The following is an 18123-nucleotide window of genomic DNA, read 5'->3' on the forward strand; positions in this document are numbered from 1 at the left end:
AGTGCACATGAATTATTGTGATCAATTATATAAAATATCGGGCAGTTGTAGGAAAATTCTGTTATTTGGTACAACGACGAAAAAAAAAAAAAAAATCTGCACATTAGCAGTTCCGTATCCAACAGGGATTGATCTTGCCATCAACCTTGGCGCCAGGATCGATCTCGGTTGATCACGGCGTCGATAGGACCTTAAATCACGCTGCCTTTTTAATTGTACCGCGTTGACGATTCGCAATAGAAATGGCGTCGACGCTGACCTTCAAAACGCTGACGTGTTAGGAAAGTATCGGCTTTCCCTCCCGTCATCGCCAATAACAAATGACTGCGCCATCAAACCGCCGAGCTAATCATCGAACCAATCACGACCAAATTACATGAAGAATGCCAGGTCACTTCGCAGAGGAAGGGAAATGAAGGCCCTGTGTCTGTTTGTAGTAGGAGTCATGTTTTAGAGAGTCTAAATTGTTCTGACAGGAAGAGCGCTCAAGGATCAGCGGCACCAAAAGTAGTAGGAAAAAAAGAACTATAAAGAAAGTGGTAACCATGAGAACGTGAAGGCTCGGACCAGAGGGCCCTGCTCTGTGTCGGGCACTTGAATCGATCCGGAAACCTTCACGCTGTACAGCGGCGTGCTAATCGAGGCGCCGTCGTCCTGCTTCATCTAATTTTACGTGCAAACAAATGCACAAGCTGACCTAACGGTGTGTGTCGAGGAGTGTGTCTTACACCCGAGCGCGGAATAACATGCACGTTAAATAATTAACTCATGTCATTGGAAGCGATCTGCTGATTAATTTTTATTTGATTGTTTTTGATTTATTGGGTTTTACTTTATCAATTTTGGTTTTATGTGTTTTATTTTATTTCATTTTATTGTTTTTTAATTTTATTTCATGTCAATTTATTATTCTTTATTTTATTTTGTTTGAATGGTTTTTATGTTATTCTATCTCATTTTATTGTCTGTTATTTCATTTTATTTTATTTTATATAATTTTATTGTATGTTATTTCATCTAATTTTATTTTGTGTGTTTTTTTATTAGTATTTGTTTTATGTTTTTTTATTTTTCCACTTCAAGTATTTGGTTTTATTATTCTTTATTTTTGTCATTTTATTGAGTGTTATTTTTTATTAAATCAAAGTGCTGTTTATTATTTATTTGATTTTTTTTTCCATTTTATTCATATTTTTTTCCATAAATTGTCCTTTTATTATTTTATTTTATTTTATTTCAATTTATCGTGTTTTACTTTTTTCATTCTATTCTGTTATTTAATTCTATTCTATTTTATATTATTATCTGTTGTTACTTCTGTTTGCTTGCTGATAATCATTCTGTCAAAACATTTTTTTTTAATGAAGTCTTGTTGTCCTTCACATTTCAAAACAAACAAGTTTTCAAACCAAGCGGCACTGGATTATTATTTTATTATCATTACATTGGAGTATGAGGGTGTTTCTGATGCATACTGATTCGTAAATAAAGAGGAGTTAGATCCAAAGCGGCCAAGATCAACGCCAGTTAATTCAAAGAAAAAAACCCTTAGACATAAACCGCTGCGTCTGTGAGGCCGTACATTTCCTGTTCACTCGCACAGCGTGTTTACGTTTGCAGAAGGAGCAAAATTATCTTCCATCTGCACGTTTTGTTCAGAGGAAGATAAAATGAGACGGCTCGCTTTCTCATCCCTCCTTGATCCTGAAGAGGCCAACAACGCAGGAATTAATTGAGGGTGGTCGAAGAGAGAGAGAGGGAGGGTGCTGAAGAGGGAAAAAAAAAAAAATCAGCATTTTTACCCCACTTATATAGCCAGCCAATGACAGCGGGATTTTAGCAGGGAATGTATAAAGAAGCCAATTAGGACATCATATGGCAATTTCTCTGCCTTAATTCAATTAGCCTCCGTGGCACTCGCTCAGTTCTCTCCATTAAGTAGATTAGGAAGAAGGACGTGCTCTTCAAGTTTAGAAATGATTAAATGTCTTCGAAAGGAGCGCCGTCGAGGAGGCGACACATTTCCCCTCGCGATTAGTCCGACGCGTGGCATTGATTTGGTTCGTCTCGACAGCGGAGGGAAGGATCCATGTCGCGCCCCCCACACTAACCCCTCCACCCTTCCCTAACTGCTGAGTCGCTAATTAATAAACCTTTTGCTAGTTTTTATTTTACACCGTCTACCTCTTGCCATCTGTCGGCGGTGGGATGGACATTCACCAAAAAGTGATGGAGAAGATGATGAGGAAGAAGCCATCTTGATTATATAATATTATCTCATTAAAAAAGGTTGCAGTCGAGGCCCGTGGACTCAGTGGAGGCAGATGTCAAAAAAAAAAACAGCTCTGCTCTGCTAGACTTTTCATTCTTTTTTTCATTCATTCACTCATTCATTTATCAACCAGACACCCCTAGGTGTTGCTGCTGTAAGCATTGTTGGACACTGCTAGTTTCCCCTTTTGCACATGTTTATACTGTTTATTTATTGTTTTTATCTGTTGCTTGTCATTATTTATTTTTTCTATTTTTAATTTTTTTTCTAATATTAATATACCTTGCTGCTTGTATATTATCAATTACCTCTATCCACTGTCTGCTATGAGGTTGCTTTGTGTGTTTTTTTGTTGTTTTTGTTGCCAATAAGTTTATCAAGAATTTCTACTCGAAAAAGTACGGACACTCAATATGTCTTCATTCATGAAGAATAAGGTTTTTCTTTTGCTTCTTTCAACATATATATATATATATATATATATATATATATGAAATTTATTTTAATTTATTTTATTTTTTTCCACTTTTCAACCCTTAGCTCTGGGCCAGAACAAAACTCTGCCTCAAATCCTTGCTCTCCGTGCCAGTTAGTGGCTGTTTCTTTTTTGTTATAATTGTTTCAAGCAGTCTCAGATCTTTAGATCTTTTAATGACCGCGGCGAGTCAGAAATAATACACATTATTTATTTGTTGCATATTATTCATATTGGCATTGGATAGCGTGGATTTATGACTTCAGTGTATAAATTCTCCTCCTTCAAACCACAACTCAAAACACATCAATGAATTTCTATGTATATATATATATATATATATGTGTGTGTGTGTGTGTGTGTGTATGTATATGTGTGTGCATATCTTTTATTTCTCTATGTATATTATTATATTTATATTATATAATATATATATTTATAATTTTACTTTTGTTTTTGTTGTTATTTTTATTTTTTCTTTAAATCTGTATTTTGTATATATGTATATGTGTGGGTGGTGACTTTGGAGACAGGCGATAGAAGATATACAAGATATATTGTAATTATTATCATTACTATTATCCTTATAGCTGACATTTTGTTTTTCACACTGTTGATTTTATTCATGTTGAGGGAAATAGTTTGCATGCTCCCCCCCCTGTCTGCGTAGATTTTCTTCGATTCTCCGGTTTTCCTCCCACAGTCCATCAACATGCAGGAGGTTCACTGGAATAAATTGGAAACAATTTCCAAGATGTGGGAATGAGAGAGTGAATGGTTTGTCTCTAGATGTGGCCCTGGTTGAACCCCACCTCTCGCCCAATGACAGCTGGGATAGGCTTCAGCGTCCCCTAAGCACAGGATAAGCAGTAGACAATGGATGGATTTATATCCATTATTTAAAATCAAATGACCGGACTTCTTAAATATTCCAGACGAGAACGTCTCCGTCGCTGGTCTCCCATTTTTCACACGCCAGTCGGAACCACCTCTCTCATATCCTCTCTTCGTCATCCCCGCCTCTGACTCTGCTCGCCAGAGGTCAGCGGCCCATTATTTTACATTATCTGCCATCATCAAAGAGGTCCGTATCGTCTCGCAGCATTTGCAGCACAGCTCTCCTGCTCCGGCCACAGTGACTGATCTGCTCCTCTCCTCGCGGATGAAAAAAGGCCACCTTTGTTCTTCCTGAAAGCACATTGCTTGTCCTGTTAAATCATCTTCCTACCCCCGTCTCCATTTGTCACCCGCGGGTTTTCTCGGCCGAGGTTGAAAAGAAACTCAGACCAATGCCCTCTATGAGACAACACACCACGTTCTTTTCACGATTTATCTTTTGACGAAACCCCTATAATGTTTTCCGTGACAACATTCCCGGCAATTGAATTATTTTCAATCAAATCAGGTATACTTGTTGTATATAACTGGACGTAACAGAAATTGTTTTTTATTGCTTTTTTTCCATCAGCCGCACCTGTGATGTGCGTAGATGTAATAATGACATGTTAGAGAAGAACTGTCTCAACAAATATGCAAAAAAATAAAATAAAAATTCAACATTTGCACTCACATCGATTTGCCGCTGTTGTGGGATGACAGGATGTCCCAGTAATATTGCTAAGTTAGCCTTGAAAAAGAAATCAGTCAGAGTAATTTAAAAAGCCGGCTCCTACAATAATACACCTGTGTCTCATATAAGAATTAACCTGGGAATAAAAATGTTGACAGACCCCTGGATGTTTTTAACCTTCAAACTGGCTTGCAAAAATATAAGTTCACAACATTTCCCTTCTCGCTTAACAAGCTATGTAAAATAATTTTAAATGATATGTAAAATAATATTAGCAATGACCAAAAAGTCAAACTGCCCTTGCGGCCGAACAATTGTATAGTGGCTGAGGTCTGGGCCTCGTTGGGACTTGTTGGTGTAATGCTATGATGTACCGGTAGGGGGCGCTGTATCGCTGTTCAGCAGCTTTGTCCCAAACGGCTTCCCATCGTTGCTATGCCGCTGGCGTCACATCCCGGAAGAAGGACGGTTTCTCCCTGACACGTAGCAGCTGGTAGCAACAGGAGCCGAGTTGGCAGGACGCTGAATAGCTTTGGCGAATATCACAGGTGAGGGTAAGACTGAATATTTCTAAAAAAAAAGAGAATAATCAGATGCTGAAATAAAAATGTTCAATCTCACTCTGTATGTCCCCGACATTTAGTTTAAAAACATAAACGTAATGGAAACTGGGGATCCACAACAAACAAGCTAACATTAGCGTAGCAGCAAAATATTAGCATTTGAGCTAACAGTTCGCTGCCACCCCAAAGATGGAAGAAATATCAAATATTTTCGTGTACTGCGTTTATGAGGTCATCTAGCAGTCGTTGCATTAAAATGTCGAATAGCGGTAATTTCGAACGACTAAGGTACCCCCTTTTTGCGATACATTGTACGAAAGTAATTGTCTTTTGCATACCCAAAAGTATACATCTGGTAAGTAAACTGTCAGCTTGGTAGTTTTATTTACAGTTAATGCTGTCAATCGTTTCACGTAGTTAAGACACTTTTACGTGTGAAGATGGTAAACACCTACACTACATCGTGCCTGGTGAAATGTTGACTCAGATCGGCGATTTTAAGTATAAAGTCATATGTTTAATAATGCAATCCAGCTAGGTTAGGATCTCCTCTGGTCATCAATTATGAGTCATTGTAACCAATTCTGCGGCAGTGTTGTCCATTTAAATATCTGATCTCCTCCGCTAACTTAATTTGTGTCCTTTTAAAAACTGGTATTTTTTAAAATAAAGTTCACCCTAAACTGGGACTTGCATCATGAGGAATTGATAAGCAAAGAAGATACAGTCTTGTCAGCTGGTCACAAGGAATATCTTTCTGTCAACATCCTTGTCAGGCAGTCAGCATCCTGCTATTTGATTACAATAAATACACATTCCAAAGATGAATTGGGGATTTATAGTTCTCATGGTCCTTTGTTTACATCCGTTAAACTGACCTTTGCCCACCAGCCAGTCTTTACCAAGGATCCACAGTATCTTCCTTCTTTTTGTTTAATATGTGGTCTTTGCCTTTCCCATGACTGAAGACATATCCCAGTTGATTTTGACTTTCCCCACGCGTACCATTATATAACTTTGACATAGTCTTTTGTAGTTTGCCCAATTAACACACTCCTGCCCACGTGTAAGCACACAGCTGTAATGTTAAACAACAAATGTCATTTTAGAGCAGGGGTGTCAAACCCAAGGCCCGTGGGCCGGATCAAGCCAACAAACAGGCTTAATCCAGCTCACAGCCAAGATACCAGGTTTGAGGGGTGAACTAAACAATAGCAGTTAGTAATAGTAGTTAGTAGCTACATTAACAGTAGTACTTATGTGATGATTTTACACATCCAACCAATGTGAGAATAGATTTTCCTCCATGTGGTCCCAGAGGTAAATTGAGTTGAGACACCCCTGCTTTAGAGAGACTCAGATTGACCCCCGATTGGGTGGCCATAAGCCCATCTGGTCTTTTCTGTGGCCTTTTATTAATAAATTTCATTTTTGATCATTCAGAATATGTCTGACACAAGCATGATTAAGTTTTCTTGAGAAAACACAACTGTTGTCATGCTTTTTCATTCTCTGTTTGAGCACGAATAAGGAACCATTCACTTCGCATGATCTCGATAATGACAGACAGGAAAACTAGAACACCTGACCAAAAAAAAACATAGCTAAACATAGACAATGAGGTAAAATAAGATAAGTCATCATACATCATCAAATCATCATACAATGGTATGATACATATAATACTTTCATATCATATGGTTTTAATGTATATGTTTTGGATGCCATGTCTTGTGCAGATTACAGACTTGCATTAAGAACCCTATTTGTTCAACCCATAAGATGCATAGAAGTGCTTTTTATCCATTTTTCTTTTTGTTTTCTGGTGTTGCAGAGCAAGCAATGTCAGGGTTTGACAATTTCAATACAGACTTTTACCAGTCCAGCTACAGCGTCGACGACCAAAACCAGCCCGGCTATGGCTATGCCAACGCTGAGAACCCATACAACAAGTGAGTGACGACAGCTATGTGTCCTCAATGAAGATATCAAGCTTTATTAAAATATAGAAACAGTGACAAGTGCAAAACAAAAGCATCTCATAGCTCAAGTGAACTCTTGTTGAAAGTAAAGACTTTGACAGAAAACTGAATTGTTATTTTATTATACTCAATTGTACACAAGTGGCATACAATTTTGCCTTGAATTGCACTATTTAAATCTGCATGCGAAATATCCTCAGTTAATTCCAGAGTGCTTTGACCCACCGAAAACTCTCCTTGACCGCCCAAGGTTCAAATTCAATGTCTGTATTAATAACGTTTTATGCTTGTTGATGCTTCAACTGTTAAGTATCATTATTATTATTTTTCAGGCCGTACGGTCAATATGACTACTCGCAGCCAATGGGCTACCCTGCTCCAGGACTCATGCAACCACAGCAGCCATACACAGGACAGATCTTCCAGCCCACACAGACCTACACGCCCTCCCCGACACAGTCCATGTACAGTAGCAGCTTTGACGATGAGCCGCCGCTGTTAGAAGGTCCACAAATCATAAGAGCATGCCTATTTCTTACATGCCTAAATGCCTATTTTCTTGAAACAACGTTTTGACGCACAGCCTTTCCACTTTGGGGATTTTTTTTTTTTTTTTTTCTCTTTAGAGTTAGGAATCAACTTTGACCACATCTGGCAGAAGACCCTGACAGTCCTCCACCCGCTGAAGGTAGCAGACGGCAGCATCATGAACGAGACAGACCTGGCCGGCCCCATGGTCTTCTGCTTGGCCTTCGGCGCCACGCTCCTCCTGGTGACTATCTCGCTCAGTAAAAAAAATCACGGCGGAGGCCGAGGCGGGCCGACATCACACCGCTCTTTCGTCCTTTCCACACACAGTCGGGCAAGATCCAGTTCGGCTACGTGTACGGCATCAGCGCCATTGGCTGCCTGGGCATGTACTGCCTGCTGAACCTGATGAGCATGACGGGCGTCTCCTTCGGCTGCGTTGCCAGCGTGCTGGGATACTGCCTCCTGCCCATGATCCTCCTGTCCAGCTTCGGCGTGCTCTTCTCTTTACAGTTGAGTACACGACAGTCCAGTGCATTTCCATGTCATCGCCCAGGGCTGGTGTTTTCTTTTTTAAAGCGAACGGTCGAATAATCCGTACGTCATCTCACGGAACAAAAATAACAGTGTTGTGACGTGTCTTCAAGACCATCTTTCCGACCCGAAGCCGAAATATGTATCATAATATGACACCAAGTAAAGCCAGCTTTCTTGTATGTTTTCTAACTTACAGTATTTATTATTATCATTATTGTTATTATCATCATTATTATAAGATATTCTGAAAATCACATACAAGTAACTTTAAAAAATACATTTTATTTATCAGAAAATATGTTAAAAAGACAGAAAGAATGAAATTGTCTAATTAACAGAATTGTTACTTACAGGTTAACTATTATTAATTGATATCATTTATGATTTATTATAATTATTGGTACTATAAGAAGTCAAATATAAATGACTTTAAAAAAAAATTGTACTTATCATAAAATAAATTAACTATTAAGTAAGAGAGAACTTATCTTTTCGTATCTAAGTTATTTTTTACAGAATGGTCTAATTTCGGGGTTGAAAGAATGATTTTGATTATTATTGTTGTTGTTGTTTTTTGACAATTCTGCACTTAGTGGGAGGATTGTGGGATCACAGATTTTGAGGGAGGGGGTGTCAGGGCCTTCAAAGTTCAAGAATTGTGTTGTCCATCACAATCCGTAGGTCAAATTCTGAACACTGTGCACGCACCGGTTAATGCAAAAATAGCAACACGGGCGTCTTCCTGTCCTTTCCAGGGGCATGATGGGAGTGGTACTAACGGCGGCGATCATCGGCTGGTGCAGCTTCTCGGCATCAAAGATATTCATCTCGGCGCTGGCCATGGATGGCCAGCAGCTATTGGTCGCCTACCCCTGCGCCCTCCTGTACGGAGTGTTTGCCCTCATCTCTGTCTTCTAAAAAAAAAAGAAGAAAAAAAAAAAAAAAGAGACATTTCACCCGTAGCTTGAAACAACTGCTCGCCTGGTCTCTGTGATTTCCAGTCTAATTTGTGTCTGTCAGTGTAATTAGCATGGTTAGCCGCTAATTACAAATATGACCAAAAACAGGAGCTCAAGTAAAAAAAAAAAATGGCGCAGAGGTTGTTTTTTTTTTTTTTTCCACCCCCTCCGGCTCCCATTTCCAAGCTTACATCTCTCACTACATTCCGACGGGATCTCCTGCAGGCCAGCATCACGCCGGCATCTCCTCTGCGCCTTTGCTCGCGTCAGGACTGTCAAGACCCCCCTCCCCGACCCGCCGCTAAGACCAACCCACAAACAGACTACAACGCGGAACATCCAAAATCACCCAGGTCCCAAAAAGGCGTCAACTTCTTCAGCCAGTGAATCATAAAAACAAAAAAAAAACAGATGCTTTATCTCTTCCTGTCTGTCTTTTTTTTTTTTTTCCTTTAATTCACTCAAGATTATTTTGATGCCTTTCAGTGGAAGACAGAAATTCTAGTTTTGCACAAAAACCTCTGTTCTTATCTCCGAGCTGAAAACAGGCGCATCCCCTCAAGGGCGATGCTCCACATTCCTTGTCGACAAGTCGCCGCAGCGCTCGCTCTCACCTGTCACCTGTCTTTTCATGCACATTAAAAAGTCATTTTTGAAGGAAATCTGCTTTGTTGCAGTCAAAGTTGCGTGAAAAGAGATAAAGGGGCTTTGTTTTGACAGAGGACCCGTGTGTATGTGTGTACGTGTGTGTGCGTGTGTTTGCGTGCGTTCTGGAGGTGGGCAGCTTGTGACAGTACTCACTATTACCACTGCAGGTCAATGGGTGTTAAATGTGTGTGTTCTGTTTTAAATCCTCACCTGCAAACAATCTCACAGGAGCACCCAACAGTCTTTATGTTATGTTTATATGTCTATATATATATATATGTATATATATATATGTGTGTGTATATACATATATATATATATATATTCCTTTTTTTTCAGTTAAAACAAATAGTTTTAAAGATAACGCATAACAGTAGCTGTCTGAACAAAAATACTTTCACTTAGCCGGTCACCTGACCTATTACAATGTCATAACAATGTAATTACTTGAAATGTCAGCCATTTTTAGTTGGGGCTGTATAATATGAGATTAGTTTGTAAAACTTTTTTTGTCAATATTTTTTTAATCTGAAGTGTTTACCGAGAATGCTTCGCATGTCAAACCACTCTGGCATCTTTTTTTTTTTTTGGTTGTGAAAAATAAACACAAGATAGCCCAGGTGATCTCAAGACAGCGTGGAATCCAGTAGACGGGATTCTTGTTTTCTCTGCTTTCCCAACACACAAAAGAGGAAAACAATAAAATAAAACACACCCGATGGGGGCCTCCTTAACCACCTTAAGATATGTGAATAATTCAAAGATGGAAAATGATTTTTTTTTTTTTTTTATTATGTCCCTCCAAATAAAATGGCCGGCCATGAGTGGCTCCCTTCACGTTAACACTTGTTTTATCCTGTCTTAATTTTCTGAGGTGCTCCAGATGAAGACCGCTAAAGTGGGGTTTCCCTATCAACTGCTCAGGTCTAGTATTTGTTTTTTTTTTTTAGTAGCAATATTTTTCCTAGTCATTTCTTGCTGACCTATGTAATAGCAGATTTATGGGTCATTTTATTGGTCTTGGATAATAAGGTCATGTTCAAATTTGAAGTGTTTATTGTCATTGCAGTGAGGAGACGGGTTTCTGCACAATGAAATTCGTGCCAGATGCCAGATAGCGTTAACAAGTGTTAATAACACAGTAGTAACATGATTATAAAATAAAAGTGCTTTTTTTTTTTTTTTATTACTTTGGGTAAAACTCATTGTGTTATTCTATTGTTAACATTTTTTGAAGGCTATTATCACCTTTTTTTTTCTTTTTTTCCATTTTTCTCTTCACATTCACCCCTCCCTGGCCCTTGTTTATTTCCCATCCTGTGATTATTGAGTGTTGAGTGTGAAAATTTAAACTTCCAATATTTGAATTTTTTTTTTTTTTTGGTTTGGAAATACCAATGAATTCAGGTTTTATAAGTAGAAAAGCAACAATATCAGGACTTCTTTTTTTTTTTTTTTAATTGATCAGGGGATCAAATATAGCGAATGGTTGCACCACATTTGATCCCAATACCTTATTTTCATCTTTAGTCCCACGGAAACGAGCATTTATTAAAGGAACATGTCATCACACACGTACCTTTACATGCAAGCCATCTCAGTATTCCCACCCCTACTCATCCACACAAAAAAATATCTAATCCATCCATATATTGACTAAAACATTTGATTAATTCATATGTTACGTAATGACAAACACAAGCACTCACTGGGATCTAAAGTGCAGTCCTTCTATACCCACATCAAAATCCCATGTATTCTCACTACACGCATATCAGTGCAAAATAGCATATCTGGAAAATATATAAAAGTTGTCCTTGTATTCATCCATTTATTCATTAATTCATTCAAACATCATATAGAGACATCTGAATTATTATTATCGAAATTCTTAGCGGTGCTCCCATAGGATGACATAACTTCTTCCATGCGTAAAAATCCGAAGGAAAAGAAAATAAAGGATATTAAAAGATATACAAGGTAAGAAAAAAAATGGTAATATATCTGTGTGGGAAATACTGTAACGTTTGTGTTTCACTTAAATGACATGTGACCATATAACCATTCACTGTCATTCACATGTCATCTTGAGATGTAGAAACAGCAGCATCTCCCTCACATGTCTGGGTAGTTCATGAACCTGCTGAATGTTTTTGGATTGTTTTTTGACGTGCAAACTCCACACAGAAAGAGACCCCTCCTTGTTGGAATCGAACCGGGGAACGTCTTGCAACGAGGCAAGTATTTCAGTTCTTTTTCTTATTGTATTCTTTTTATTGCATTTTATTTATTGCATTTTTATATTGCATTCTGCTGCGATTGAATCGCCCCTCCCAAAGGGTATCAGCCGGCACCAGGAGTTTGGAGAGGCCTGCAGATTGGAGCCAGATGGCTGTGCTGATAGGGTGAGAGGAAATGCCTCTTCCTGTTTAAAAAAAAAAAAAAAAAAAAAAAGGAACTGTGATTTCCTCATATATCCTCCAGATGACAGTGCTGAGTCATGTTTCCTTTGCTTGGGGAAAACTGTCATTCTCTTATTCTGATCTTGTTTCTCCACAAAAGTAGTATTTTAACTGTTTTTTTGGTTTATTTTGAAATCGACCAACTCATGTTAGGGTGTCAAATATCCGTGTTGCTGTGCTTGAGAAAACTAATACCTAAAAAAAACACATCCTTTACTGAAGTGCATGTTAAAATACATGAGAAAAGATTCTTCACTGTGATTACTAGACATGAATTTTAAAGTTACTTGAGCACAAAAGTAGTATCTGCAAAATGCACCAGAAGTAACAATGGAAAAAAAGTGCTGCATTGTATTATTCAAGTTTTTTTTTTTTTTTTTTTTTTTTAGATATACTGGATGGATTATGGGTGTGTGTACGTGCATGTACATGTTGTAAAGTAGTTCAGCTTAAAAAAAAATGATGTTCAGTAAGGGGAGCGTGAGGTGCCGAGCACTTCCAGTGTTGGATCGGAGCATATTTTGCTGATTCAGGATATTTTTGCTGACTTTCTGTTACCGATACCGACAGCATTCGCCATGATAGTTCTTAGAGGGCTCACTCCAAGTACACGGATGGTCATTTCTAGAAGCCGGCCCAACCGAACGGACCATTTTTATTATATTTTATTTATTTATTTATTTATGATTCGGAGATAATCCGGCATCCATCTGGTCGCCTGATCCGCAGCCTGCTCTGCCCTGGCAACCGAGGCCCAGCTGCATGTCGGCTCTAGACCAGACCGGCTCCGACAACGTGCGCGAAGGCGGTCACCCCTGCAGTCTTTGAGGTGGAGAAAGGGAAAAATACAAACCAAGACTATAACAGTGGGATGCAAATATAAACAAAAAAACCCTTCCCCCCCTTTCTGATGATGTAATCGGTGCATTAACTGGAGCGGTATGGGAATAGCAATAACTCAACTATAAAAGGGTCAACCTCTAAAACGAAAAAAAGAAAAAAGAAAAAGTGAAATGTCAGCCGAGAACCAGACGACAGAGAAAGAGCAGCTGGGCGAATGGGAAATTTAAAAAAAAAAAAAAAGTGAACTGATTTGAAACAGGCAAACAAACAATAGAAAATCTAAAAAAAAAAAAAGTCAAATAACTTTTTAAATGTGGACTATAAACTTGGAAATAGGGGATATACATAAATATTCTTATTAAAATCAGGAATGTATTGCCAGTGTTATGGCAAGGGGAACCGGAAATTATCTGGACATTAATGAATAAAGAGAACCAAGAAATAATCACAATAAGGAACATGGTGTATTTTCTCGCAATCACAAATATGCAGACATGTATTAAACATGTGTTATCAATATGTTATGACCCATTTTCACAGGATGCACAACCATAATTTCCTGATCAAGCATTTTAAAAGGAAAAAAAAAATCAGATTCAAGATTCAGATGGGTTTACATGATTGGTATTTTATTTGTTTGTTTGTTTTTTTTTCTGTTCTCAGCATAGACCGGGAGCTGCACGTCGTACGCCGTGATTCGAAGCGTCGACGAGCGACAGGTGGAAATGCGACAATTGGTATTCAGCGAAGCGGCGGCGCCATTTAATGCATGAATATTCACCGAGCCAAGTAATCGCGCGGCACTGAGTGTGATTTTCCTCTGCACTTCATTAAGCTAATTGTCCCCCCTCCACCCCTTATTGCATCGCGGACTCTTTAACGGTGGATTCGGAACTCGATGAACTAGTGCAAACACTGCAAAGGATAATCAGCAGAGTCCAGCTGCAGGGACTTGTATGTTTGTGTGCACATGCACGGAAATTGACGAACGCGTGCATCGTATGCAGGAACATTGAGCTACTGCTCGATTTCAGATCGGTAATAGGTCATTGTTTCGTGTATGTGTGTGTGTGTGTGTGTGTGTGTGTCTGTGTGTGTGTGTGTGTGCTGCTTTCTACCAACGTGGCTGTTGCTAACTCATTAGCAAATGAGAGGGAATCAGTCATTAGGGTTAGTTGTCATGTATCTGCCTTCGAGTTATTTGGATTTTTTATTGCACCTTGGCCGCTGCTGCTTCGTTTCTCCCCCGTCTTGTTTCGTTTTCCTTTTTTTTATGGGCTCACGTGTGTGTCCTTTACCTGTAACGCAGCTTGAACTTAACGACTTTATTATCAAGGTAGAAATGGGAAACGCAACCGTCAAAAGTCAATTATCTGACCGAATTGTCCGGTCAAGCATCTCGATGCATCTTTGAATCGTAAATGTTCTGCAGCCTGAATATATATGCAGTAAAACCTCAGCTTGCGAATGCTTAAAACAAGAGTTTTCAATCAAATTTTTACAATCCAAACAACTCTCGTTGCGCGAACACACAAACTCACATGCTTTCCACGTTGTGGCGTTGAAGCGTAGCCACATTGCAGTCGTGCCACATTGCTTACATAGTTGTGTTCTCCTGTTATATCGCTTTTCAGTGCTTTTTTTTCAGTAAGTTAGCCCTCATTGTGGCTCCTAAAAGATAAGACGACTAGTGATCGTGGTTTTAAGAAGAAGTTGAGAATTAGTCGATCGAAAGAAGAAAATAATAGCTAAATGTGGGTGCGGTGATCACATCACAATCTCTCCAAGTACTGCAACATGGCTAAGTCAACTATTTTGAAGAACAAAGATGCACCAAAGTTGGCTGATGTGGCTAAAGGGGGTCTATGTTAACCAAGCAAAGGTCTCAAATCTTAGAAGAAGTAGAAAAGTGATTGTTAGTTTGGATTAATGAAAGACAGCTTGCTGGAAATAGCGTAAGCGAGGGTCTCATATGCAAGAAGGTTTTACTTTTACTGATTTAGCTGAACAAAATGCAAGAGAAAGAACAGCAGAAACACAGCAATAGTTAAGGTTACGTTTCTCTATTGTTGCCTCCAATAAACCTATAAAGTTACCACAGAGTGCAGTATGTTTTTTAGTGCTGGAGAATCGATCATCAGGATTTACATTTATTTCAATGGGAAACATTGATTCGGTTTCACAAACCTTTCAGAGTCAAAGAACATTTGCACGTCGGGGTTTTCTGTATATCTGAGTATCTGAGGCCAGGTATCTTCTCCTCTTGTACCTTCCAACATCACATCCTCCTGATTCTTCACATCATGTTTGTGTTTGGTCCAAAAGGTGTGACGCAGGCGTACTTTTATATAACTTGTACAGCGTTGACATATTCTTTTGTAATATGCTCATTCAGCGCTCTCCAACCCATGAGTAAGCACACATCTGTAATGCAAAACAATAAACATCACTTTAGAGGCTCTCAGATCGACGCCCAATTGAGTGGGCGTAAGCCCATCTGGTCTTTTTTCAATTTATTAATTTGGCTTTTAGCCATTCAAGATGATATATGTCTGACACAAGCAGAATTCAGTATACTAGAAAAAACCCAACTGTTGTCGGGCGTTTGAACACGGATAGGGAACCGATCACTAGACCTCAAATGTTATTTTCTTATAATAATGGACAGGAAACCTCCCAAAAAATAACAATAAAATAAACTGAAAATAAAAATAGATGAAATGAAAAAAATAAATAAATAAAATGATGTAAAATAAAATAAAAAATAATAATATGAAAAAAAAATCAGTAATAATCAAAATGCAACAGGATGAAAGGTACATTCATTTCATATGTTTTTAATAAATATGTTTCGGATGCCAGGTCATGTTTTGTGCAGACTTCCCACAAGAATTCAACTGGATAAGCCTTTTATGTATTTCTCTCTTTTTTTTTTTTTTTTGCTCAAACAGAATGAAATATATAAAAAAAAATCTGATCATAATGTCCCTTTTATTTATTAATGACAGCCCGGCCCGCCCTATTTATAGGCAGAGTTGTGTTTCTCTGTAAATTATGTAACAGCCACAGGGCCGCTGCCGCCACAGCAGTTGAATGATCTCAGCTGCACAAAGAAAAGAATTAGCGGCCCAAATAAGTGTGCATGTGACAAACCGTGAACTAAACTTACCGCCAATAGAAAGTCACTGGATCCACTAATAACTTAATAGGGGGGGAAATGTTCCAAGTCTTCATTACACACTTGGAACATCACGTGCACCACAATATACAGTATGTGGTTACGATCTAAAACGGACCGCTTTGGTGTGAATTAATATCAACAAATGGTAACGGTGACCTCTGATAGCTTACATGTCCGGCGCAGATTTAAAAGTAAATAAATAAGATTGTATTTGCATGCACGGCTTCCTAAGAGCAGGCAGATTTTATTGCGAGGTTTCATTAAAACAATGGATTTTATTCAAAATTTTAAGATTACAATTTTCGACAAAATTCGTCAAAAAACGGTTAAAAAAAAAGAGACAAAAAAATAACAAATTTCGTGGTAATTTGTTTTTATTTTTATTCCAGTCACAGTGATCAGCGGGGTAAGGATAACATCATCATTATTTCAAGAGTCATCAGCCAGTCCAGAGGAGCTCTTACCTCCTCTTCCTCATCTAGAAGCTGCAGACAGCCGGTCCTCATATGATGCTCATTGCTCAGGTTATCAAAAAATGATCATAAATGTTGATATATGCATGCATAGTTATATAGATATGTAGACATATAGTAATGTGAATGACATAATCATAACCAGCATCAGTTTGCAATATTGTCTCATTTTTAATCGTTATGACGATATCGTGCATTCATGCATTATCCAACCGCTTTTCCTGCAGTCGGGACGGATGTCTTTTGCCGAGAGGCGGGGCTAACCCTGGACCAATCAGCTGTCAAATACATGGTCACATATAGAGACATACGGCTATTCACTCACTCATTCATAGATAATAGACGGACATACAATCATTCATTCACTCACTCATTCATATGTTACATAAGGACATATAACCATTGACTCACTCATTTAAATGTCATATAAAGGCAAACAACTATTCACTCGTTCATTCATATTTCATTTAGAGACATTGACTCGCTCATTCATGTCATATAGAAACACAAACATTCACTCTCTCATTCACACTTCATATAAAGATATCAAAACATTCACTCGTTCATATCATACATAGACACGTTACCATTCTCCCTCAATCACATATATAGACTCTACCTATGCACTATATTATAGAGCATAGGTGTCAAACTCCGGCCCGTGGGCCAAATTTTGCCCGCACTGTAATTATATTTGGCCCATAAAGCCATAACATATGACTATAAGAGCTGGCCCGCCGATATAGTCTACAGTGCATGTATCGCTAATTCTACAAATACCAGAATTTTCTGCTGGTGTTTTGGCACGAAAATCACAACAGGACCCATAAACGCCCTCTCCTCTGTTGACAGTAGTCATAGCGACCTCATGCTATTACTGGCCCCCTGCTACTTCTGCAGAAAATAGGATTTTGCATTTGTGCAATATTAAGTTATATATTGTATAGTATTAAGCTATGCTTGTTCCATATTTAGTTTTTAAGCAAAACTTGTTTGGGTCCATATGAAAAGGTTCATTGTTATATCTGGAGGAAAAAATTTTTTCAGGAAATATCAATGTTGGCCAGCGACTTTGTCCCAGTTTTGAATTTTGGCCCACTGTGTATTTGAGTTTGACACCTCTGATATAGAGTAATACAACCATTCACTCACTCATTCACATCATATAAATCAGTCAACCATTCACTCATTCATAGACAAACAACTTTTCAATCTCCCGTTCACACAAATAAATGTAACTCCTCCTTAAAGTTAAATAACTCTGAATTTATGACTCATTCAAATCAAAATGTTGCATATGCATTTGCATAGAAGGAAAAAAAAGATGTTTCCGAGTTGCTCTGTTACAAAGCTAGCTTTCACTGCTGCAGTGTTTTTGGTGGACACATTCTGCTTCCATCGTAGTTTGGATTTTAATGCTTGGACAATTTGTTGTTTTGTAGCATACTTAGTTCCGTTTTTTGGTGTCAAAATGCCGACGTAGATTGTGCACTTTTAAAACCCACACAAAAGACATACCACTTTTTCTCCTTGAAGCACAAACATGCATTGTTCTTCCCATCTGTCTTAAAACAGCCTTCCATCTGCATCGGCTTTTCTCTTCCTGGGCATTTAGGGATCATTTGTATTT

The 18123-nt window shown here is 38.4% G+C and overlaps 1 protein-coding gene across 2 annotated transcripts; it reads left to right on the forward strand.

The window, feature by feature from the left end:
- Positions 1–4763: 4763 nt before the first annotated feature.
- yipf5 (Yip1 domain family, member 5) lies at positions 4764–10735 on the forward strand. 2 transcript variants are annotated; one of them, XM_086176816.1, is made up of 6 exons: positions 4764–4871; positions 6715–6832; positions 7195–7367; positions 7489–7634; positions 7721–7902; positions 8683–10735. In XM_086176816.1, the coding sequence occupies exons 2-6, from the start codon at positions 6723–6725 to the stop codon at positions 8843–8845; spliced, it is 774 nt and encodes a 257-aa protein (XP_086032942.1). In that variant the 5' UTR covers positions 4764–4871; positions 6715–6722; the 3' UTR covers positions 8846–10735. The 2 variants fall into 2 exon arrangements, with proteins under 2 accessions (XP_086032942.1, XP_086032941.1); XM_086176815.1 differs by having other exon boundaries at positions 4774–4865.
- Positions 10736–18123: the final 7388 nt, after the last annotated feature.

This window comes from Fistularia commersonii, chromosome 29 (genome assembly GCF_037954325.1).
Source record: "Fistularia commersonii isolate RoL2024-O1a breed Wild chromosome 29, RoL_Fcom_v1.0, whole genome shotgun sequence".
Taxonomy (NCBI): Eukaryota; Metazoa; Chordata; class Actinopteri; order Syngnathiformes; family Fistulariidae; genus Fistularia; species Fistularia commersonii.

Bases quoted from the DNA above. Each gene is read 5' to 3' on its own strand.
- yipf5 (XM_086176816.1), top strand. From the start codon at position 6,723: ATGTCAGGGTTTGACAATTTCAATACAGACTTTTACCAGTCCAGCTAC. The intron at 7,368-7,488 runs GTCCACAAATCA...TTTTCTCTTTAG, and splicing joins TGAGCCGCCGCTGTTAGAAG to AGTTAGGAATCAACTTTGAC. The intron at 7,903-8,682 runs GTTGAGTACACG...TGTCCTTTCCAG, and splicing joins GGCGTGCTCTTCTCTTTACA to GGGCATGATGGGAGTGGTAC.